The 24,814-nt window shown below is 45.6% G+C and overlaps 1 protein-coding gene across 2 annotated transcripts; it reads left to right on the forward strand.

The window, feature by feature from the left end:
• The first annotated feature begins 1,184 nt into the window (after window positions 1-1,184).
• On the forward strand, window positions 1,185-24,738 carry DPP7 (dipeptidyl peptidase 7). 2 transcript variants are annotated; one of them, XM_041474785.1, is made up of 13 exons: window positions 1,185-1,327; window positions 1,630-1,743; window positions 5,751-5,890; window positions 6,641-6,804; window positions 12,632-12,767; window positions 16,259-16,340; window positions 18,127-18,293; window positions 19,398-19,458; window positions 21,261-21,379; window positions 21,463-21,619; window positions 21,935-21,999; window positions 22,813-22,883; window positions 23,927-24,738. In XM_041474785.1, exons 1-13 carry the CDS (start codon window positions 1,258-1,260, stop codon window positions 24,060-24,062), a joined length of 1,482 nt encoding a protein of 493 aa, XP_041330719.1. In that variant the 5' UTR covers window positions 1,185-1,257; the 3' UTR covers window positions 24,063-24,738. The 2 variants fall into 2 exon arrangements, with proteins under 2 accessions (XP_041330719.1, XP_041330720.1); XM_041474786.1 differs by lacking the exons at window positions 22,813-22,883; window positions 23,927-24,738 and having other exon boundaries at window positions 21,897-21,999.
• Window positions 24,739-24,814: the final 76 nt, after the last annotated feature.

The raw sequence follows: 24,814 nt of genomic DNA on the forward strand, positions 1-24,814 counted from the left end.
TCTCAGTCAGACACTGCAGCCTTTCTTATCATAATCTCACTGAAGGTGAAAGAAGTTGATCAATAGTTAACTCATGTAAGCATGAGTTAACTATTAAGTCAGCAAATATTACTTACAAGCCTAAGAAGCAGGATGCACCTTATCCTTCTCAAGATAAGAGACACAGAATGCACCTTGTCAAGGTAAGAGGAACAAAGCCTATTATCAGCAGAAAACTCTGAACCAGCCAGCAAAGGACTGCACACGCTTCAGAAAGAAAGATTAAAAGTGCAAAGTGAGGAAGACTACCAGCCTTCATCAGAACAACCACTGAGGAAGACTCGGAGCCTTCCTCAGTGGGACCCCCAGAGTAGACTGTGCTTGCACATGATGTATGCTAATGACATTAATGATTTCTGAGAAGTAATTTGTATCACCACTCCAATCCCAAGTTATGTAATGAATATGCATGACATTTAGCCATATATTGTGCTGTGTAAAAGTGCTGAGTGTGTTAGGAGGAGCAATCCCCCATGTACCCAGCACCAAATAAAGCAAATATCCACCTCACCGAGTCAGTCTCTAAGGTGACTCTTAGCTCAGCATTAGAGCGAATCAAAACAAGAGACCTGTCCCATAGTGTTCTCCTGGGGTACACCAATTCCACAGCCCTGAAGATATCCAGCTGTTGCTTGAAAGCACAGCCTCACCTTCCACTGCTTCAGCTGCCCCTGCCTTCCCTCCTGGGCTGGCAAAGGCCTCTGCACGGACTCTCTTGTGAGCCAGACCTGAAGACCAATCCCTCAGAAAATTAATTCAACAGAAGAAAAGCATACCTCCTTCGCTGCGGACTCAGCTCCCTGGTTCTGCTTTTTATGCAACGGCACGAACCTGTGCTTGGGAGGGACCACAACAAACACCTGATCGGGGAGGAGACGTGCCCTTCTCCTAGCTCGGACCTGAGTGTACACAGCATGGAGTGGCCACATAATCTTTACCAGAGGAGCAAATTACAGAACTAGCTTCCCATATCTGCTGCCTTTGTACTAGGGGAAGCGGCCCCCCGGAGGCACGGCGAGGCACGGCGCGGCGCGGCACGGCACGGCGCGGCGCGGCACGGCCCGTTGAGTAGCGAACCCACCGGGTCAAGCCGCCATAACGGACCCGCGGCACGTGTGGCGCTCGCGTGGTCACGTGAAGGGACGCTGGGTCACCACATGATCCCGGAGTGGTGGGTCACGTGACCGGTGCCTGCGCGGTGCAGGTGCAGTGGCTGCTATGGAGTCGGCGCTGCTGCTCTCGGCGCTGCTGCTGCTCCCGCCGCTGCCGTCCGCCCGCGCCGCTCCCGGTGGGTGTTTCGGGCCGGACCCTTCTGCCTGTTCTCCCCGCTCCTCGGGCCGGACCACTCTGCCTGATCTCCTCCTTCCTTGGCCAGACCCCGGCCCTCCCATGGACGGGACCCTCAACTAGCTTTTCCAGGTCCTGGGCAGGACCCCGAGCTAGCCTCGCTGGGCCGGAGCCCTCAGCCAGCCTGGGGACCACCGGGAGGGCGCTCCGAGCTCCGCGGTCCCAGTTCCCAGGCTGGGTTGTGCCGTACCGGCTGACAGCGCCTGTTGTCGGTTTCCCCCGTGCTGATGGTGCCCCCTCCAGCTGCCCGGGTCGTGTGGCCCGGCCTGGAGGAGCGGCTCTTTCCGCAGGTGCGGGACCACTTCAACTTCGAGACCTACGGCAACGAGACCTTCCCGCAGCGGTACCTGGTGTCGGGTAGGTCCCGTGGGTGCTTCGGGCTGGATTCCTTTCTGCTTAAGCTTTAATTGCCTCTGTATAAAGTAGGTAAAGTAAGAAGCTAGAGCACTGGGCAGCCAAGAATCAGTGTTAGCCACTGGCCAATGCTGCACGAGCCAAGCATTCCCCAGCATTGTCTATATCCTCCTCTCCTTTTCATCCACTTTTTACAAAGGCATGTACTTATAGAACAAGGGGGCCTGGCTTTAAATTGAGAGTAGGCTTAGACAGCACATTAGGAAGGAATTCTTCCCTGTGAGGGTGGGGAGGTCCTGGCACAGGTTATGCAGAGGAGCTGTGGCTACCCCATTCCTAGAAGTGTTCAAGGGCAGGTTGGACAGGGTTTGGAGCATCCTGGGATAGTGAAAGGTGTCCCTGCCCGTGGCAGAGGGGTGGAACTGGATGAGCTTTAAGGTCCTTTCCAGCCCAAACCAGTCTGGAATTCACTCCTTGGCTTCTGTTCTGGCTGTGTGGTGCACAAGGGATTGTGGGGACTGGCCTCTCTGGAGCAACAGTAGACTAGAAGCAGGAGCTGTGTTAGGCTTGCACCAGTGCTGGCTCTGTGTGTGTGTCTTTGGTTGATACCAGCATCTCTCACAAGTGCATGTAATTGAGTGTTCTGAATGCATCAGGAAAAACAGTGACTGAAGTGTTGCACTCGGTACCGATCGTTTTTAGGAGTAAAGGTAACTCCTCTGATACCAGCGGTTTGCATTATTTAAAGTCGTGCAACTGTAGATAGCTTAACCCATGCAAAAGAATGAGCACGGCCAGCAAGGAGTCAGCTGTGTCTTACTTTTGGGTCACTGACAGTAAAAGAGAAAAGGCCTTTTTAAACAGCATGTGACTAAAAATACAGCAATTTCTGTAGCCAGTGTCACATGTTTTTCAACCCTACCTATGCGGAGGAACTGGGGAGTAAATTGCAGGGAGAGAAAAAAAGGTGGACTTGGGAATAGCAACAGACCTGAGCACTGCCCAGCTTTGTGCCCAGCTGCTGCTGCCTCCCAGCTGCATTGGGGTCTTTGGATGCTCCAGCTCACATTCACATTGCCTGTTGTTCTGCAGCTTGTTCAGCACCTGTGCCAAGTTGTGTGTTTCACCAGGCATGAATTCATGGATCAGTTCAACCCAAAGATACGGACACACCAGTGAATTTTGAGAGCATACCCAAGGCTGCAATTTCACTAATTAGGTGGCCCTTTTTGAACAGAATGTTGGGATTACATGGTTTAAAGCATTATGCAACTTCTATTTGTTTTCTTTTAAAGTGTTATATTTTGTCTGTGAGTCCTGGGCAGAGCTGAATAATATTTGTGAGGAGCAAAATATTAACAGTGCAGTTCTGCTGGTTTATAGAGAGTTTCTTACTCAAAATTCCTGTAATTCCATTCCCCTTTACTGTTTTTTGTACAATATGAGACTTTTCAGATTATCAGCAATAAAATAAAAACTAATTTCACTACAGGGAAGCAGATACATTTTGAGTTCAGCTAGCAATTCCCCAGGATTTCAATCAAAAAATAGATACCTTTCTAAGGAGCCCATCTGGTTTGGTTTTGGCTGTGATGGTTGTTTACTCCAGGAGCCATGAAGCACATGAGGAGACGAGCCAGAGGAAAGAACACTGAGCACTCCAGTTACCTCCCCAATATCCAAAGCAAATGCATCATAGTCAGTTGGCCTCTTTGTTAATGAAGAGGAGCAGTTTCACTAATTAGAGGTTTCAAATCCCATTTCAAGCCAAATCTTGCTGTGTCAATTCTGTGCTGAGAATGCTAAGAATTAAATTTGGGCCTCTCTGTTCATGGAAACAGCCTCATGTGACAGTAACATCCATGGGACAACTGCTTTGTAGGGTCTCTTTGGATGATGCATTGAAATCAACACTTAACTGACAGTCTGAGTTTGTCATTAAAGAAAACTATTTATTATCCCTCTTAATTCCTATGCAGTTTATCACTAAGCTAAAATCAAATGTTTGTTAAAATCAGCAAGCATTAGAGCAACTGTGTGTTAGATAAGCCAGTGTTAGCATCACAGCTCAGCTTGTCCTGCCAGACTCAATTTGCCTTCAGTTGTAAAATGAGCTGAGGATGAAGCACATCATCTTCATATATCATCATATATACACACACACACATATGCATGTGTGTTACATATATAACATGCATCAGCATATCCTGGGCGCCTCCCCACAGTGTGGGCAGCAGGTGTGTGGGGAGATTCTGTCCCTCTGCTCAGTTGGGACCCCACTGGTAGAACTGCCTCCAGGCCCAGGGACCTCAGTACAAGAAGTGTGGAGCTGCTGGAGTGAGTCCAGAGGAAGCCTCAGCAATGATCTGAGAGCTGGTGTAGCACAGCACCTCACCCTCTCCCAAGAGCTTCTCTATTGTTTGTTAGCCAGTCAGGTAAGTCAAATGGGGCAAGCTGTGTTATTGTGAGTTTTTTGGACCCATAGGTTAACACTGGTCTGGTATTTCCCAACTGCCAGTTGATAACCTTACTGTTGACATGAGATCTGACAAGATAAGCTGGATTTTGACTGACTGATAGCTGTTCAATTTATAACTATAAAAGCCACCCCAAACTTTCACAAAGCAGAAATCTGCTAAAATATATATATTTTCTGGAAATGTGTGGAGTTTCTCCCACGAGCAGGGACATCTGCTTCATGGTTACTCCCTAGGGGTTGAGCGAAGGAATCTCTCTATGTTATCACCATTTCAGTGGTAAATTACATTTGACTTCTAATCAATACTATTTATTTTGCCAGTTTTAATATAGATACCTTGATATAGTGCAGTGTTCTATGGTTTACTGTTGTCAACTAATACTTCTTTAGTTTTATACTGTGTAATGAGTAGTTCTGGTTATCTTTTGTCTGTTATCTCTTGTCTGTTTAATAAATAATTCATTTTTATAAGTAGATCTGATCTGCTGTCATAAGAACTGTGAGCCAGACTGATTCCTTAAATTTAAAATGTTGCCAAAATTTGAGGCTAAGGCAGGGCTTGTCTGAAGCTTTCCCTTGTCTAGTGACAGCTGGAGCCCCTCTGCTCTGGAGACAGGTTGGGAGGGTGGGTTTGTTCAGCCTGGAGAGGAAAAGGCTCTGGGCAAACCTTATTCTGTCTTTCCAGTACTTAAAGAACGTTTGTGAAAAAACAGGGGTTGTAGCTTTTTACCAAAGCCAGTAGTGACAGGACAAGGGACAACAGTTTGCAGTTGACATATGGTGAATTTGGATTGGACATAAGGAAGACATTCTTCCCTGTGGGAGTGGTGAGGCCCTGGCACAGGCTGCCCAGAAAAGCTGTGGCTGCTCCATCCCTGGAAGTGTTCAAGGCCGGATTGCAAAGGGCTTGGAGCAGCCTGGTCTGGTTGGAGGTGTCTCTGCCCATGGCAGGGGGCTTGAACTGGATGGTCTTTGATGGTCCCCCCCAACTCAAACCATCCTATGATACGTAATTTACAACTTTATACATCACAGCAGGAATATCAGAAAGATGCAGGCAATTCCCTAATGTCAGTTTTGTGTGAAAATCTAGCTGTGCAAATGTTTTGGAGTGAGTTGGGCTAAAAAGGGTATATAAATGGGAAATTGCTCTTTTGGGGGGCAGCTGTCTGCAAAGGACTTGCAGGATTGAGATTTTAGGTATTTTTCAGGAAGAAGTGAAATTTTCAGGCCATGTAGTGATCTTATGGAAGCTCTTATTTACCCCCACCCAAATGAGAGATTTCTGGAGCCTGGCCTTTCTAACACTTTGTGTCCCAGATCAGGTCTCAGGAATCAGCCTGTTCACTGTGTTCTTCCTTGTTAAGCTCTTGCCCAAAACCAAAAATTGACTCATTTCATGCAGATATTCTTTGTTGTGTTTTTGGGGGGTATTATGTGGTTTTTTGTGGGTTTTGGGTTTGTGGTTTTTTGGTTTTTTTTTTGGTTTTTTTTTTTTTAATTTTTAATTTCTTTATTTCAATTGCCTCAGCAAAGTTCTGGAAGAAAGGATTTGGACCCATCTTTTTCTATACTGGCAATGAAGGTGACATCTGGACTTTTGCTAAGAACTCTGACTTCATATTTGAATTAGCAGAGGAACAGCAAGCACTTGTCATTTTTGCTGAACATGTGAGTATTTTAGTCATTATGCATTCTTTAGAGTCTTGTTCTATTCAGCTCTCCGCAGGTCTGGAATAGTGGTGCCATTTCTTGCTGTGGAGCTGAGTCTGGCCTGCTATAAGCTTTCTTTCCATAACAGCAGATTTTCTTTCCATAATCGTGGCTTTTGAGTAATTTTTTGCTATGCCTCCCAGCACTCCAGGATACAGACTGCTGTTTCAGTACAGCCTGTGCCACGAATGATTTGCTTTTGTAAGTAGTTTCTACAGGCCTTAAACTCTTATGTTGGAGTAGAGAGATACTTTGTTTGGATAATACTTAATCTCTCTACCCTGCAAAGTTCCAAGCCAGCCTTTCCCACACTACTCTATTAAATCTACTATCTATCATCCTAGTCATGGAGAGATTATCCTGTTCCCTTTTGTAGCTGGGAACTTCAGGAGAGATACACGTGCTGAGAACCCACTTGGCACCCACTGAAGCAGCTGTCATGTCCTGGCCATCCACTCCAGGATCTGTCCTGAAAGTGTCTGTGTATCAGGTGCAGGAGAGAAGGCACTTCCTCAGTTGTGGGCAAGTTAGAGGACGTCACATACTCTGTTATCTCTTTGTATTAGTGCACACTTAGCCCAGCTCTATGGTGAAAGTAGAGAAGACCCATAGTTTATATTTTATTATTATATATGATATGGTATGATATATGATATGATGTGATATGATTGATATATACGTTGCCATAGTGTATCTCTTTCATTTCAGAGATACTATGGGAAGTCTCTTCCCTTTGGACTTGAGTCAACACAGTTGAAAAAGACTGCTCTGCTCACCGTGGAACAAGCCCTTGCTGACTATGCAGTGCTCATTACTGAGCTTAAGCAGCAGTTTGGTGCTGCAGACTGCCCTGTCATCGCTTTTGGGGGCAGGTAAGTGTTGTGTGGACTCCTTCCCTTCTCTGCATCTGTTTTTAGCCAAAGTTATGCTGCTGTAGATCTCTTTTGCTCTCAAGAAAGTTCTCAATGCAGCGCTTTAAGCTATCCTTTTGATAGCAGATGTGCCTATGCCTCAGCTCCCATGAACTCATCACCAGGTCCCACTCTTCTTTCCTGTCAGGAATTAGCCTCCATTTGTGGTTGCTTTGGAGAAGCACCCCTGACTGGATGTTTCTAAGCTTCTTTGATGTCTGAATCATCCAAAGCTGCAGGAAAAAAATAGCTTGGAAAGGGTAAAGGGAAAATAGCAGCCTTGCCAGTCATAAGCAATGGGATGGTGTGCCAAAACCTGAGGAAACAAGCACTAATGGGGTCCCTCAATTCACAAGGTGTTGGCTACAATGAACCTCACCTGAAATGTTTCTACACTAATGCTTACAGCATAAGGAACAAATAAGAGGAGCTCAAAGCTTAGGCCCAAGCCCAGAAATTTGGTACCATTAGCAAAAGTGAAGTCTGGTAGGACAACTCCTGTGACTGGAGTACCCTGTTGGATGGTTACGGCTCTTCAGGAGAGTTAGGGCAGAAGAGGTGAGGCAATGGCATTGTATGTAGTGAAGGGATAGAATGTCTGCAGCTCACAGTTGGCAGTGGCACAGTTGAAAGCCCAGGAGTAAGAATCAAAGGACAAATAAATAATGCGGACGTCACTGTGGGAGTCTACTTTGGATCTCCCAGACAGGATGATGATGCAAGCAAATTATTCTTTGAGGAACTAAGGATGCTTTCAAGTCAACTTCCCTTGTCCTTATGGGGTGTTGTGGTGTGATGTCATGGTTTGCCTCAGATACCCTGGGTTTCTCCCTGAAGATTCCTTCCCCAGGTGTGTTAATCACCTCTCCTTTCCACACCCTGACCCCTGCTGAGTACTGCTTGTCAATCCTGGAATTCCAGAAGGCCATCGAGTGATTGGGCAGATTGAAAAGATGCCCTCCACCCTGGGAGGGCATTGGCCCATCCAGGGGTCCTTTGTCCCTGAGACCTCCTCTCCCACACCTGGTTGGTGCTCCCTGTATTCCTTCCCTCCCCCTCTCCCCTGGGTTAAAATGGCAAGCAACCACGCAGTCGGGCAGTTCTGTTGGAGCTGTTGCTATATTCAGGGGCCAGAATAAAACTCTGGATTAAAACCCTCCATCAGAACCGCCTCCTTCCTTCACCATTGCCTGAAAGCTTCTCCGGCACAGGGAAGCCTGTGGAGTGGACTCTCTACGAGAGTAAGCTCCAGCCCACAACCATTGGACCTCTGGCACGCCTGGACTTGTCTATGCGTGCCCAGCTGTGACTCACAGCTAGCCAAAGGTGTCTCTGGGGTGAAGCACCGCAATTGCCAGACAAGCTAAGACTCGTCCCATTCATCAATATTGGTAATTCCAATAATGGGGGACTTCAGCTTGCCAGAAATCATCGGGGAGAATCACACAGTACAATCTAGGGCAGAAGATTCCCTGAAAAATCCAGATGACAACTTTATGGCACAGTTCTTAAAGGAGCAGAATTGGAAAGATACCGTTCTTGATCTACCAGTTGTCAACAGAGAGGATTTTATGAGCAAAGTGGGGGTTGGCAGCTGTTCTGGCCACTGCAACCATGAAGCCATCCAGTTTAAAGTCTCTTGTGACAGGAGGAAAAGTGCCAGCAAAACCTCAACTCTGGCCATGACGACAGACTTCAGGCGGCTCAGAGAATTATTGAGTCAAGTCCCCTGGGAAAAAGTTTTTGTATGTGATGGGTCCATCTGTGTTGGTTACTTTTTAAATGTTAAGGGCAAGTGAGTAGCAATTCCCAAACCTTGAAAGTCAGGCAGGTGAGGCAGAAGGCCGGCTTGGCTGAATAGGGATCTTCTCTTGGAAATAAGATGGAAAAGGAAGTTGTATGCCCAGTGGAAGCAAAGTCAGGTGACATGAGAAGAATACAGAGACACTGCTCCCCACTATACAGAGAAAATTCATGTGATTAAAGCTTAATTGGAGTTGAAACTGCCAAAACTGGAGAATGATAAAGAGCTTTTTAAGTACATTAATTGTGAAATTCAATGTAGAAATAACATTGGCCTGTTCCAGGATGAGGATGGTCACCTCACAAACAAGGACAGAAACAAGGCAGAGGTGTTTATTGCATTCTTTGCCTATGTCTTCACCATGGTTGACAGACCAAAGGGGCCCCAGTGCCTTGAGCTGGAGGACCATAAGTGCAAGAATAATCAATTCCCTGCTGACCCTGAACATGTGCAGGAGATGCTGCTCCATCTGGATCCCTACAAATCTATAGGATCTGTTGGGATTCATCCAAGAATCCTCAAAGAGCTGCAGATGTCATTGCAAAACCTGTATTGATGATTTTTGCGCAATCTTGGGAATCCAGAGAGGTCCCAGCTGACTGGAAGCTGGCAAACATTGTCCCAGTTTTCAAGAAGGGCAGGAAGGAGGACCCTGCAAACTACAGGCCTGCCAGTTTCACTTCAGTGCTGGTAAAATCTAGAAAGATCATGACAAATAATAATCTGGGAGATATTGAAAAAACACCTGGAGGGCAATGTAGTCATTGGTTGCAGCTAGCTTCAGGAGAGGAAAGTCCTGCATGTTGAACCCGATTTCTTTCTATGATGGGGTAACCCACCTGGTTGATCTGGGAGAGCCAGTAAATGTCATTATTTTGGACTTCAGCAAACCTTTCGATGCTATCTCTCCCAAAGATTTTTCTGGGCAAAATGTCCAGCATATGATGGGTGAGCAACTGGATCACTGGTTGGCACAAAAAGTTACAGTGTCTGGGGTAACACCAGGCTGGTGTCCAGTCACTAGTGGGATTCTGCAGGGCTCCATCCTCACTCCTCTTCTGCATCTTATTAATGACCTGAATGCAGGACTTAAAGGAATACTGTAGCTATGATATTTTATTAAGAATCCTTTCTTGGGATTTTTTCCCTCCTGAGGAGCTGAGGGCCTCAGGAAAGAAATGTAAACAATAACTATCTGTTGTTGTGGAATGCAACAGGTATATCTTCTATTGGTCTGTGTGGATTGTTTTCAATTGGTAACTAATCACAGCTACTTGTGCCAAGGCTGTGAGCAGTCACAGGATTTTGTTGTGTATTCTATTTTATTTTTGTTCTTTGTAGCCTTCTGATCTCCTTGTTTTCTTTGTTCTTGTAGTATAGTTTTAATGTAATATTTTAGTATAATATTTAACATAATAATCAGCCTTCTGAAATGGAGTCAAGCCTAGTGTCTCCACAAACAGAGAGTTCGTCGCAACAGAATACTAAGTCAGTTTGCCAACAACACTCAACTGGGAAGAGCCATTGACTCCCTTGAAGGCAGGGAGGCCCTGTAGAGAGACCTCAGTAAGTCAGAGAGATGGACAGACACCAACTGTATGAAGTTTCCCAACGGCAAGTGCTTGGTTTTTCACCTAGGATGAGGCAGCACTGGCTGTGTGTATGGAGTGGGGAATGAGAGACTGGAGAGCAGCTGTGGGAAGGGACCTGAGAGTCCAGTGGCATATTGGATGTGAATCAATAGTGCCCTGGCAGCCAGGAGGGCCAGCCGTGTCCTAGGGGGCATCAGGCCCAGCATCGCTGGCTGGGTCCGAGTGGCAGTTATCCTACTGTCCTCTGCACTGGGGTGGCATCACCTTGTTTAGGGCACCACAGTGTAAATACATTAAACTATTAGAGTGTGTCCAAAGGAGGGCCATGAAGATGGGGAAGGGTCTGAAGGGGAGGCCTTATGAGGAGTGACTAAGATCACTTGGTTTGTTCAGCCTGGAGGAAACTGAAGGAAGACCTCACTGCCTTCTTCAGTATCCTGTGGAGGGATAGCACTGATCTCTTCACTTATGACCTGTGACAGGACTCAAGGAAACAGCGTGAATCTGTATCAAGGGAGGTTTAGATTGGATATCAAGAAAATGTTTTTCACCCAGAGAGTGTTTGAACACTGGAACAGGCTCCCCAGGGAAGTGGTCATACACCAAGTGTGTTTGAGTTCAAGAAAAGTGTGGACAACAGTCCCAGACACAAGGTGGGATACCTGGAGTGTCCTGCATAGGACCAGGAGTTGGGCTTAGTGATCATGATGGGTCTCTTTCAGCTCAGCATATTCTGTAACTCAATGAAAATGAGAAATTTAGCCTGCAGAATCAGAACATTTTACATTGGAAACACAGGAAACTAATAATTGATAAAATAGTCTTTCAAGGGGCCACACAGCTTTTTATTAAACGCAGCCTCTTTAACAGCATCCAGCCATTTTCATTGTAGGCTTTTTCACAACTCTGCTCTGCTGCTCTTTGGTTCCTTGCAGCAGTTGTGATGTCCTTGTTTCTTGATGGATCCCCTCTCTTGTAGTAGAGGGGTGCTTCCCTCCAAAAGTCTTCCAGAACTACAGGGCTTTGAATTCAATTGCAGTGAGCTAAAAAGCTTTTGGTATGATAGTTATCATTAAGCCTTCAGCTGGTTGCGGTGTGGTGACTGAACTGTTGATCTCACAGAGGTTTATAGTGTGATTATCAGGACAGTAGCGAGAGTAGGAAGGCCCAGAAGCTGTCCTGGGACAGGAAGATGGGAGAGGGATTCAGCAAAACCTCCTAGCTGGCTGCATGTTAGACTGCAGCTCTCTGTGTGTAGTTGAGGGCTCAGTCTGCAGCAGCCCTGAACACACTAAACCCAAAGGAAGAACACTGAAATATGGCAGTGCTGGAGAAGCACAGCATTTCTCAGGAGAGAAAAAACAGACCACTTCTGGTGCTTATAACTGTGCCAAATTAACCTGAAATTACTTGCAGCAAGTTTCAGGTAATGCTTTCTCCAGTACCAGGGCTAGAGAAATGCAAATTGCTTTACACGTGGGTGTTGTGGGAACGGTATTTACTGAACCACTTGAGGTGGTGCGGAGGGAGATTGAGTGCTTTTAAGCTTGGAGTTATACCAGATTTAATCTGTGTTTTGGGGATATTATTTGCCATCCCCAACGGCCTCAGAGAAACTCTGCAACCATCAGCAAATTAATGACTTCTGTCATCCTGGGTCTATCTAGCAGCTTTTGATCCATGCGTAGATTGTGGCCCTGGCATTGAAGCTGCCAAGGTAGCTTTGACTTTTCTTGTTGTATTTGTTAAATTTTCCCCTTTCCTGTATCTCTGCTGATTAACTATGCAGCTCTTATTTGAGGTTCCCAGGGAGGATAGCCTCCACTTTCCAGGAGTCGAGAGGGCTGCCTGTTCTGCCATGTTCATGGACACCCTTTGCCAAAACCCTGACTAAGTTCTGTCTAGTTCTAACTAGTTCTTGTCATTCTGTATGCAAAGTGTAGTGTGTCTTCTCTCTTTGAACAGTGAGTGCTTCACTCAAACCCTGCTTTGCTCTGCTGTGAAGCTATCGGGACATGCTCAGGATGGTGCCAAGTTAAATACTGAGGCAGGATTTACATTTGTCTACAGAAGCAAACTGAGCTGCTGTGTTCCCACCAGAGCATTTGGGGAAATCCCTGGTGTGAGCATTTGGGGAAAGGCCAGAAAGAGTACTGTGTGCTGTTCATTGGCCATAACTGGATCAACATGAGCATGAGGCACAAAGCATCACAGGTATCCATGAACATCATGCATATCACAGAGCATCTGTGAAAACATGAGGCATCACAGGTATCCATGAGCTCATTGTTACCTTTGGTTTAGGTGAGCCTGTAAATGTTGGCCTGAACTTCTGAGTTATTACAGCATAAGTTGTCTGTTAAAGGAAGTAACTCTTGTCTCTCCTTGGTAGCTATGGAGGAATGCTGAGTGCTTACCTGAGGATGAAATACCCAAATGTCGTGGCTGGAGCATTAGCTGCCAGTGCTCCTCTGCTGTCTGTGGCTGGGCTTGGAGACCCCACCCAGTTCTTCAGGGATGTCACAGCAGTAAGTAGCATCTCTTTTCAGGAGCAGTATTTTCTTCCTTTAGGAATGCTGTTTCATTTTTCTTTTCCATGTGTTTAAATAGATATTTATCTTCACTGCATGACTGCTAAGTAGGGAGTGCAATTAAATGGCAACCTGAAAGAAAAAGTAGTAGCTGCAGGATGGCTGGGCACTGCCTCCACTTGGGCAGCTCAGGTTCAAAGGTGCTGCTCCAAGAAGCACAACTCTGTGCCAGTACCTTTAGTACCACTGAGAATTGACTTTCCCATTTCTAATGCCTTGACTGTATTACAGCCTGAAATTTTTCCCTTGTGCCTGGCTGAACCCCTTTTGGATAATTTATTTTTCAAATCCCCTCCCAAAATGCTGTATTGGTACCAATGATTCACAGCACCTCCTTAGTCCAAGGTGATTGCATTTCAGTGAAGAACTTGGAAATCTTCATTTTATAACATTTTATATCTTCATTTTAAAACTAATGTTTATAGTCATAACTATAAAATCTTCGTTTTCTAGCTAAAACTTCATTTTATAACATTTTATAACTTCATTTTATTTAAAAATGTGCAAGGTGTCTCGGGATCACTTAAACTAAAATTTAAATGTGGCTTTTGCAGTTTAAGGCCATGAAAAGTTGGTGTTAGAACTGACTTAGATTTATGTCATAAGGAAAGAAATGTACTAGCTGCTTGTGCTGAAATCTTGTGATGGTGTCTGTTCTGCCTCTTTTTTGACGTTAATTTCTAGATCTGGATGACACAGATGGCTTAGTATGAACTACCTTTTTTTGTCCCTCAGTTGGAACTGAGGTCTGTGCCTGGTGCAGGAACCAATGAGCACACAGGGCTGAGACCTTTCATGCTTTTCTGCCCAGAATTATTGCTAGGCTGTAGTTCATTAAGCTGGCACCTCTCTTTGGCAGTTGCAGGCTTTTATACAAGTTACAACAAAGAAGTTGCACAGAACTTGTTCACTGGTCAACTTAACCAGTGCTTTTCTGTACATGCTCCAGTCAGTGTCAGGTCACTATACCAGGGTGGTCTGACACTAGCATGTGACCTGTCTCAGGGGTGATTTTTACCTTGCTGCTTAGTCTTAGGTTACCTTTGGGCCACCTTAGCGTTCTTCTCCCCATCCCTCTGGTCTGGAGGTGATTCATCTTTGTTGACACATTCTTGTCATTCTTGTGTTACTTTGCTGTTATTCTCCACTTCAAGGACCACACCTGTGTATGTAACTTGTGGTCTCTTTGTTCTTATTTATATACGTGAACAACTTGTTTCTGTGCAGAGACTTGCACAACAGAAAGCTTTACCAGTAAGTATAAAGAAGAGACTATTATATGAAAATAAACACATTTTAAACTCCTAAGTCCATAAAAGAATAATAGACATCTTGTCTTCTTGTAGAGTTATGCATTTTCAAACAAAAAAATGTAATACCATTTTGTGTGAAAAAATTCACAGCACCAGAGGTTGATGTCCAAAAAGGAGACAGAGGATTCCTGCAATTTTATTTGAATAAAGGGAGAGGCCGTGAGGCATTTCCCATAGGGTCTTTCAAATGGTTGGGAGACTCAGCCCCCTTTCTATCCTAATTTCCTGGATGCATCACCCTCTTCCTTTCCCCATTGGCTGAAGTACTTGGAAGGTACAGACTTCCCGAATCACCTACTCTGTGTCCCCATTTTCTATGCATCCCTCCTTTTTTTTTATATATAGCAAAACACTATTCATAATTCTATTAAGCCTTTGTTCTTTTTATCTAAGTTCACAAATTTTACATAGCCTTGGCTGAGCAATGGTACACGGCAATTAGTAACATTTTCTAGAACTGGTAGTTTCTTCTGTTACTTCCCTATCTATAAGTCTCTGGCCCTATCTACAAGCAGATTCACAGTCTGTCTGTAAGGACACATTCATCTTATTCCTTTCAATTTAGTCAGCTAACAGGCCCTGCAGTGGGAATTCTTCCCTGGTTGAAGCTAATTTCCTTTCAACATCCTTGTCTTGCTTCAGCTGTGGATATGCTGGGAGTCATTACACACCCTCATTTCACACCCTCAAACTTAGGGTGTGGAAAAATCTTTCCAACTAATTTAAAAATCTTTTCATGTGAAAAAACTTTCCAACTAATTTAAAAATCTGTTTTCTCTGCAGTAGTAAGCCAAGCTCTGGGCTGAGCTCTTAAGCAAGCATGTTTCAAAGTATGTATGTATGGGGTTTCATAGTTCTCCCTTCCATCTTCAGTGTGGAGGTTGCTCTGATTTGCAATTTATACATCTGAAATCTGATTGTTCTTCTTGCTAAGAACACCTGTGAGAGCTGTTAACCCCAATGACGGCACGTGGAATGACTGCAATTCCTCCTTCCTTTGCTAAGCTGAACTGTTTCTGGTCTGTAAGGGTCCTCATGGCAGGCAGTGCTTGGCAGCAGCCCAGCAGTGCCTAGAGGAGAGCTCAGCCATCACAGCAGCCAGAGCAGACCTGCTCCTCTCTCCCAGGCCAAACTATCCCCACACTTCAGTTAGAGCCATTAGCAGGTGAAGATCAATAAGCACATCCAGAAGGATTTTTTGAACACCTAAAGGGATGCCCAGCTAAACTGTGGAAAACTCCAAAATTATTTATTTAAGCATAATTATCAGACAAAGGCAGAATTAAGAAGAAAAGAAAGGTCCCAGATCTATTTTTTAGCGAGGGTGGGTCTTTATAAGAAAAACACCTAGCTAGTGATTTGTGGTTACTTATCTTGCTCTAGCAGGGTAAAGAGACATCAGAAGAACCCTAATAATTCTTCTTGTTACAAAACAGTGGTTGCCAGCAGATCTAATCTGCCTTACGACTTGAGAGAGGAGAAAGAACTTGAGTTCCCAGGGCCTTCAATCACAGAAACAACTTGATGCACCATAACCAGCCACAGCTCTTCAAACCTAACTTAATGTGCTTTTTCAGGATCAGTAATGGTTTTCCCAAGAAAAAGGACATGGCAGGCCACTAGCAGGCTTAAGAAGAAAAGCAGATCTTGGTCTTGTACTCCCAATGCATAACTGACTTCTCCCATGGCTCCTTCTCACAGGCAAAGTGCAGTTTCGAGGACTCTGCTCTGTGTTTAAAAACAACAAAACCCTTATGACCCTTGCAGCCTGCCCCTCTCTCTGAGGCATGCTTCATATTCTCTTGCTGCTTCACGTTCAGCCTGATGCTCCATGCAGGGCAGTGTTCTGTCTGGCAGGTCATCCCAGCCAGACCTGGTGACACAGCTGCTGCTTGGCCTGAGCTGTCCAGAGTGTTGGCTTCTGCAGAGACATGCTGACTCTGAAGGACAAGGCAGAAGCACTGGTGTCACTGCTCATGGAAACACAAATGAGGTGCTGACCAGCGGGTCAATAACCCCTGTCTTCTTCTGGTCCTTCTGACAGTTCTTTCTGTTACAGCCTCTTAAGTATGTCCTGTGGGAAACTGTCACCTCATATCTTTTCTGTCCCTTCAGGATTTTCAGAAGTCCAGCCTAGGCTGTGTCACAGCTGTCCGTAAAGCCTTCCAGCAGATCAAGGACCTGTGCCTGAGTGGAGGTAAGAAGGGAGCCCTGCAGATGGCTCCCAAGGGCAGCCAGCATTCCCAGCCTTAGGGGGAAAAAAGTGATACAGCTTTACCTCAGCTAGTTGTCCAGATAAATCAGTGCAGATGCCCACACGGCTTCCTCTTTCTGCTTGTACTATTGATTATTTTCTTTTATTAACAGTTTCAGTTAGCATTAAAATTGGTAACCAATACTGAAACATAAGTAGCTCTGTGGAGCTTTGCACAGTGTTAATGAAACCATTTTTTCTGCACCAAAGTGCAAAACCACTTGCAGGTGAAAACCACTTGCATAGTATGTACAGCTAGTAAAGCCATATGTTTCACCAGATGCTTGTCCTCAATATCCACGCCATGAAGAGCTGTTCTGGTGGGTATGACAGCTGTGTGACTCAGCTCAATGGACAGATCTGAGAAATATGTGGAGGGCAGTCTAGGTCCTGAAGCAATCATCCAAGTCCCTTCCATTTCCAGTCTTGGACAGTTAGGACAGACTGGTGAAGACCTCTGCAATGGCTCCTAAGTAGGCTGGACCAGATGCCATGGCTGATGCAGCATCTCCTGGAAGCTGTGCGTGGTGTTGGGACAGATGTAGTGGCTTCTGAGTCTGTCTTGAGCCTTGGTCTGTCATGCTGTGTGTCAGGAACTGTGTGCTTCCCAGCTGCTGCTGGTCCTGGAACTGCCAGAGGGGCCCAGGAGTCAAAACGCCATTTTAGCTTTGGGTCACAGCAGGAAGAATGTTACTGTTAACTAGTCAAGCTCTTCCAGGTCTGCCTGGGGCCATGCTTCCTGCAGCTGGGGGTAAAGTGGTCATATTTAAGGCTTTGGCCCTCAAGTGTGTATCCAGAGTCAGGTCCCAGGCCGTGGGTTTCCAAGCAAAAGCAGCCATGCTCTAGTGGTCAGCTGTAGAACAGGATGGGGACAGGATCTGTGACTCCAAAATGAGGAGGATGAAAATGAAGGGAGCAGCTTTCCACAGCAGAGAAGCAAAGGTGTATGGGTGCATCTTGAAGGAATGTCTTTAAAGATGTATTTGCTGACTCCAGCTGACCTCTGCATCCCACTGATACTTGAAGGCATGTCTTGAGATCTTGTGAATCCTTTGTGAGGACTGGCAGTTCTCATCTGGCAGTTCTTACTGCAGATGCACCCTCCTCCCAGGAAGCTGCACTTTTTTTTATTTTCTTTTTCTTTTTTTTTTTCCCAGGAGGTAGTGGTGGTGGTGTTTGTTTTTTTGGGGTTGGGTTTTTTGTTTTCTTTTTTTAAAAACAATTTTAGTTGGGTTTTTTTTTTCCCTTTGCCAGTTTTTCCCAGCTTTTGAATCTCACTGGGCCCTATATGTTGTGCCTTGCTCTCCTGCATGAGAGCTTGCCTGGGGAGCCTGCCCTGTGGGACACAGCAGCCCTGCCAGGGAAAAGGTCTGCAGGCATGAGCAAGAGCAGCCCTCAGGGCACAGGCGAGGACAGGCTGTACCAAGCTGCTCTCCTCACTGTTTCAGCTGGGACCAATTCTGTCCTGGCAGGTGCTAATTCCTCCAGGCTCCCCAAGGAGCTCCATGAAGGACAGAGCATGGGCTCTGGGCCACACAACATTGTGACACTGCTCAGGGAAGCTTGCCTGAACATTCTGTTCACATGTGTAAATTTAGATGCAATGTGTCCTTTCCACTAAAAACCTCATCTTACGTTACATCTTCTTACTCCTGAGTGAAACAAGATGCTGAAGCTTGGTATTACTTTCCTCTGCTTAAGTTTTCTTTTATTTTCCTTTCTTTTGCAGCCTATGATGAGATCAGCAGTAAAATGGCCACATGCAATAAGATCTCTAACAAAGAGGATGTTTACCAGCTCTTTGGGTTTGCTAGAAATGCCTTCACCATGATGGCCATGATGGACTACCCATACAAAACCGACTTCATGGGTGACCTCCCTGCCAATCCAGTGAAGGTGAGGACATTGGTGTAAGTGGGTGACTTAGGACACTGTCAGGCAGACACCATTGGTGTTGGTCACAGGATGATCAGTAGTGGTGGATGTTGCAGCCCTTCCAGTCTGACAGTAAATCTACACAATTGAAACTTCTCTGTGATGGTGGCTGCTGTGAGGTTTGCTGGAGTTACTCCTGTTCTGCTCTGCCTTTATCTTAGACACAAACACCTGTGCAAGCTTGTTGACTTCAGCTTTTAAATACTAAAAACTTGTAGCTTTAAAAAAAGAAAAAAGTAGTTATCTTGTAGCCCATCTCAACATGCTTTCAAAAATGTATTTTTCTTGGTGGTTAAGGGATGGAGATGTGAAAATCAGACTCTTTTGAAAATATTGCCCAAGAAGCTAACATACCTCAGGTATAAAGCAGAAAAAAACCCTACTGCTATGGGGACTGGGAAACAGGTGAACTTTCAAGAGAATCACAGATGGCAAAATGTGGGAAAAGGACCAAGTTCTCAGGAGTTTACAAAGACCTTTAAGACACCAGCTGCTTTTGAAAGGTACCAGCTTTGATCCCAGCTCACCAGAGGCTGTTGCAATTCTTGATGTCTTCTGTTGTGTTGTCAAGCCCATGGGACTTCACTTGCCTCTGGCTTTGTGGCATTTAGGGTTCTAGTCCTACCTGGAGCACACTGTGCAAGAGGTCACACAGGCTCTGCTGCACTGGAACTCTGGACATGCTGCCTCTGGCTCCACCGGGCATCCAGTTTCCTTCTAGGGTCTGTTTAATGACGTCTAAAATGGAAATAATTATTCTGCACATTCACTCCAATCCCTGAAAAGGGCATTAAAATATTCTGATTGTAGGAGGAACTGTTGTGTATCACTGTGGCTTCTCCACAGCTACCTAACTTGGTGAAGGAACTGTCTGCCCTTGCTTCTATTTTGTTGCTGCAGGTGAGGAAGCTAAAAATTTCCAGACCTGTTCAATTAGGCCTTTGGAAAGCTACTGAACTATAAAATATGTAAATAATAATTCTAATGAATCTTCCAGCTTAGCCCTTCCACAAAGCAACTGGTAACTGTTCTGTCTGCCATTTGCCTGTAATGTGTCTTACCCAGGTTGGCTGTGAACAAATTATTGCCCATAAAGACCCAATTGAAGGCTTGGCTGCTCTTGTTGGTGAGTTAATGTTATCAGTTTGATCTTTTATGTACCACCACGTGTTCTAGAAGCTCCTATCAGTAGACCTGTCACATTGCTGTGTCAGGGGAGCTGGTATGACTCTGATCTCCCTCTGGGACATTTTGCCCCCTGTTGATTTTGTCTGTTGGGAGGTCTCACAGTGGCCCATAGGCTCATTCTCTCACCTTTCCAAGCTTATCCTTGTCATGTTTCTCAGGTGTTGAAGCCCCATAGCCTGTTATCTGTTCATGAGATGTGGACTTCTGAGATACTTAGTTCTTTTCTAGAAGTTTGCCCATACTCTGGCTCCAGCAGTCATGGGCTCAATGCACATTCACTGAAGGAATTTTTCTGGTCTCCTTGTTGAGAACAAGTCCTGTGGTCTTAATCCAGGGACAAGGCAATCTTAAATACATCTTGTATACATACATATACATTTATCTGTGTGAGCACTTATTTTGTCAGCCAGCAGTGTTTGTAAGGAAATTATTAATAGAGATAGGATTCAAAGAACTTTTGAAGAGTTCCTCATAAAAGCTCTCAAGCTGCTTATTAAAAACTAGTTCTACCGTGGTCATTACTCAGAAAAACAGGTTCTGAGTGGCACAAAAAAAAAAAAAAAAAGGAATTCTTACAGCTTTAATGCAATCTAGTATGACTGGGAGCTAATTTTTTTTTCAAAATGAGGTATGTGCCCCAAGTCAGAAACATACCAATCCTTAATCACCACTAAAGATATTTGGCTGGCAGCTAGAAGCTTTTTTAAAACACTAATGTCTTGACAAACACTGTCAGATCTACTGGATGTATTCACATGCTATTTCTTCTGTGAGGAAGAGTGGGAGTCTTGTTTCTTTGAGATGAATAAGCCAAGGGCAGATTTCTTCCTCCCAGTTCTAGGGGAGCACCTCATGCTTCTCCCTGTCTCCCCAGCTGCATTCACTTGGTGGAGTTTAATCGTACAAGAGGAATGATCCACCAGAACTTTAGGAAGAGACTGGCTTTCCTCCATACTTGACCCTCTGTGTCATATAGGAAAACACTTTTTTCTACATGTGCTTCATCAGCTCACCTCCTGCCAGGTAGAGTGTAGTGCCATGGGCTGTGATGCTGAACTGGCAACAGGTGAATGGGGACAGTGTGAATGGGGATACTGATTGCTTCCAGGGCAATAATACTGTGTCTCCTTAATGTGAATCCATTCCTCTCTACCTGCAGAGAACCAGACCAGCACTTACCCATCATATCACGTCTCAAGTGGTATTGCTGTCACGTCAGGTTTGCTTGGTTCATGATCAGGGAAACTAGTGTCCCAACATCTGTTTGAACATCATAGCGCTCAAGGTGCCAGAGTTTTGATACACATTTAGCAATCAGAGCCTCAAAAGAAATGGAATAAAATACCAGAATGGCATGGCTTGGAAGGAGTTTTCTTCTTGGGAAATCAGAGGAGTAAGCTGAGCAAGATGCCACAGGGACCTGCTCTACCTGGCATAGCTGAAGCCCTGCCTGCTATCCAGGCTTTTAACCCATTACAAAGGAAACTGTCTAAACAGGACAATATTGCATTGAATTGAGGGCAATAATCAAGTTTGTGACGTCTGAAAGAATTTGTCAGTCCCTTGGAAAAGCTTTACCATAAAGCTGGATTGTAACCTTGCACAGTTCCAGGCTCTGTGAGTTCTGTCCCATCCTTGCACACTCATGCAACCCTTGGTTTTGGCCATGAAGTTCATGTGGGAGGTGGTGGGTGAGACAGCAGTTACTGATTGATTTTGTGCTGTGTTCCCACCTGGCAGGGGTGTTCTACAACTCCTCTGGCTTGGCACAGTGTTATAACATATACCAGCTGTACCAGTCCTGTGCTGACCCCACGGGCTGTGGCATCGGCTCAGATGCAGAGGCTTGGGACTACCAGGTAAGAAGTCAGAGACCCCAGCAGGTTTCAGCTGCTGTCCTGTCTATGCCCCTGCCCCATGACAGCTCTTGCACTTCTCCTAGGTTTGCACCGAGATCAACTTAACATTTAACAGTAACAATGTGACGGACATGTTCCCTGAGATGCCCTTCACAGAGGCTATGCGTGAGCAGTACTGTTGGAACAAGTGGCATGTGAGGCCACGAGCACACTGGCTGAGGACAAACTTTTGGGGAGAAGGTAAGTTGTGCTGATTGCTTGTCTCTTTGTGTTACCCTGTAGCTGTCTCTGTTTCCCTCTGTCCAGCTGAGCCCCATGAGGACAGGCACAGCACACTAATGAGTCCTGGCAGAAAGTTACAACCTTGTGCTGACTTGAGCCAAACAGACCTTTCTGTATCTCTTTGGTAGAGAAGAGGAAAACATAAAAACTACCAGTAATTTGTTCAATTATTTGATGTTTTCTGTTCTTGGCCATGTTTGCTGCCGTTGCCAAACACATTTGGATAACTGGGCAGGAAGGAGACCTCTCAATTATGAACTCTCTGAATTTCAGACCTGAAAAGTGCAAGCAACATCATTTTTTCAAATGGAGACTTGGACCCATGGGCTGGAGGTGGGGTAAGCATTGCACTCCTGTACCCTGAGCACAGAGCAACCTTTGCAGATGACATACTGCCCTCCCTCCCTTTCAGAGCAGCACTGGCAATTCAGTTTTAACCTGAGTTTCTGTGAGCAGCTGTTTCACGGTGAACCACTGGGGACTCTCAGGACACTAATGACAGACACATTGAGTAGTGTTCAGCCAGGAATACTGATGGAACAAATATGGCTTCACTAGTGCAGACATGGCAGAACCTTCCTTACTCCACACCCAAGGTCTGAACTACAAATTGGTTTCTGTGTTCACAAGTGGTTTCAATGCTGCCAGCCATGTGGTCTGGCTCTCTCCAGTCCTAGCACACTTGGTGAGACCAGGCGGATGCTATGAGCAGCAACGCAAACTCAGAGATGTTTTGTCTTAGATTCAACAAAACCTCAGACTGCTGTCAGTGTCCAGTCTAAAATTTAAAATCCCAGGACTGGATTTTGTGTTAGTTAAGCTCCTGATTGAATACAGAAGCTCAGTGGTTTAGGCTGGCTTGGAATCCCAGGAGGAACAGGCTGCTTAGGGTGCATGGGTCCAAAGGAGACCTAACTTCCAACTACCTCTGCTGGAATCAGCTGAAAGTTCCCACTTTGCAGAAAACATTCCCTTCATTTGGGACAGGTGATATGGTTCCTTCAGACTGTTAGCTGCAGATACCAGCCGTACCAAGGATGTCTTCCCATGTTTTTCCTCAGTCTTGCCCAGATCGTGTTCGTTTTCAGAACTCATGTCCAGCTCTTCCCAGTAACTTGGTGAGAATTGATCTTTGCTCCTTCTCCTCCCAGATAAACAGCAGCCTCAGCCCTTCACTGATTGCACTTACCATTAAAGGAGGTGCCCATCACCTTGATCTCCGGTAAGTATCAAACTTTCCTTTCGCTGGCAAAATCCTGATTCCCTGGGTATTTGATCTCAGCAAGCCACAGCCCAAAAAACCAGGAGATATTTCAGAATCACAGAATCATAGAGTTGTTGAGGTTGGAAAACATCTCTAAGATGAACCCAACATCACCACCATGTTCACCACTAAACTATGTCCTCAAGTGCCACATCCGCAAGTTTTTTGAATGCTTCCAGGGATGGTGAATTCAACACTTCCCTGGGCAGTCTGTTCCATTACTTTACAACCCTTTCCATGAAAAAATTTTCCCTATTCTCCAGTCTAAAGATCTCCTGGTTCAACTTGAGGCTGTTTCCTCTCATCCTATCCCTTGTTACCTGGGAGCAGAGCCTGACCCCCACTGAGCTAAGATCTCCTGTCAGGGAGTTGTAGAAAGTGAGATGGTCCCCCCTGAGCCTGCTTTTCTCCAGACTGATACCCCCAGCTCCCTCAGCTATTCCTGGTGCTCCATTCCCTTCCCTGGACATGCTCCATCCCTTCCATGTCTTATTTGTCAAGAGGGACCTAAAACTGACCTCAGGATTTGAACTGTGGCCTCACCAGCACCTAGCACAGGGCAAGTACCTAAAGAGAATGGTACAAGGCTATTGCAGCCCAATGTGTAAGCAGCACAGGGCTCTTTCAGCCTCCAGGGATGCTGAGCTGTGCAGAACTTGGCACTCAGCTCACTTACTGTCATTAGATCATGTTCTTGCACGGGGGTTGGCACAAGTGTGAGACAGTCTGCAGCAAGCAGTCACACGAAGTAGTCCAGTGCCATCTGGCGTTAGCCATCTGCCTTTAGGCCTGGAGCAGAGTGGGCAGCAGCCAGCAAGGGCAAGCTTGGGCCTGCTGCCCAACTGTACTGGAGATCGGACACTGCAAGTTGGTTTCCAGGACACACATGTGAAGCACAATCCAGTCAGTCTCTGTCCTTAAAATCACAGACTCTGCCTGTGCAGGAGGCAAATACCAACTGTCCAGTAACTGACACTGCTCTGCTTTCCTCTGCTTTTTAGGGGACACAACCCAGCTGACCCCCCATCCGTCACAGAGGTGCGCAAGCTTGAAGCCAGGATCATCAGCAGCTGGGTGAAATCTGCACGCATGGAGCAGGTGCAGGAGCAGCACGCAGGAGCTGCAGCAGGCAGCTAGCTCTGAGCCCTTCCATCCCCACAGCCCCTGTGTGCAGCTACTACAGGACACAGCAGCCTGCTGCACTGGCTCTACTACGCTGAACTGGGACACTATTCTCTCCTCTGCCATGATGGTGGGAACTCCCTTTTCCAAAGCGTCCCACTTACACCTCATTGAGCGTGAAAACAAACACAAAAGGCAAAATCACTGACAGAAGCCAAAACCACATTTTCTGGGCTCCATGCTTGCCTGCTCAGAATGAGCTGTTACACAGGGCAGCAATACAAAAAGCTTGCCTGGAAGGTCCAAGAACCATCACAGCCCTGAACAGGATGGTTGCATGAGGCATCTTAAGGTTGAAAATAAACTATTTTTAGAGAAAAAGGAAATACTAGAGGGTTAGTAGAAAAGCAGAGGTATAATTATGACTGACAGTCATGGTGAGCTCCACTAGTGACCAGTTATCTAAAACAGACTATCAGTCTTAGCTAGAGCCGTGGGTTGGGGCTGTTTTAGTTTTAGCTTGTTGAAGAGATTCCAGTTGCTAAGATGAAGATTTACACAAAGGATTCCTGGTGTGCACTGCTGTCACTCAAGGGCTGTGTAGTGGTGACCAGTAAAGCACACTTCCACTGAGGCATCTTCAGAGCTTTTTAAAATCAACTGCAAGTATATTAAAGTGTATGATCTAAAAGTTTATTAAAAGGTGTGATATCATTTCATGGCTTGGTAGTATAACCAAAAAAGTTTAAAAAAGTTCCTTCTCACCT

Source organism: Pyrgilauda ruficollis, unplaced genomic scaffold (genome assembly GCF_017590135.1).
Source record: "Pyrgilauda ruficollis isolate IOZ18807 unplaced genomic scaffold, ASM1759013v1 scaffold34, whole genome shotgun sequence".
In the NCBI taxonomy this organism is placed as follows: Eukaryota; Metazoa; Chordata; class Aves; order Passeriformes; family Passeridae; genus Pyrgilauda; species Pyrgilauda ruficollis.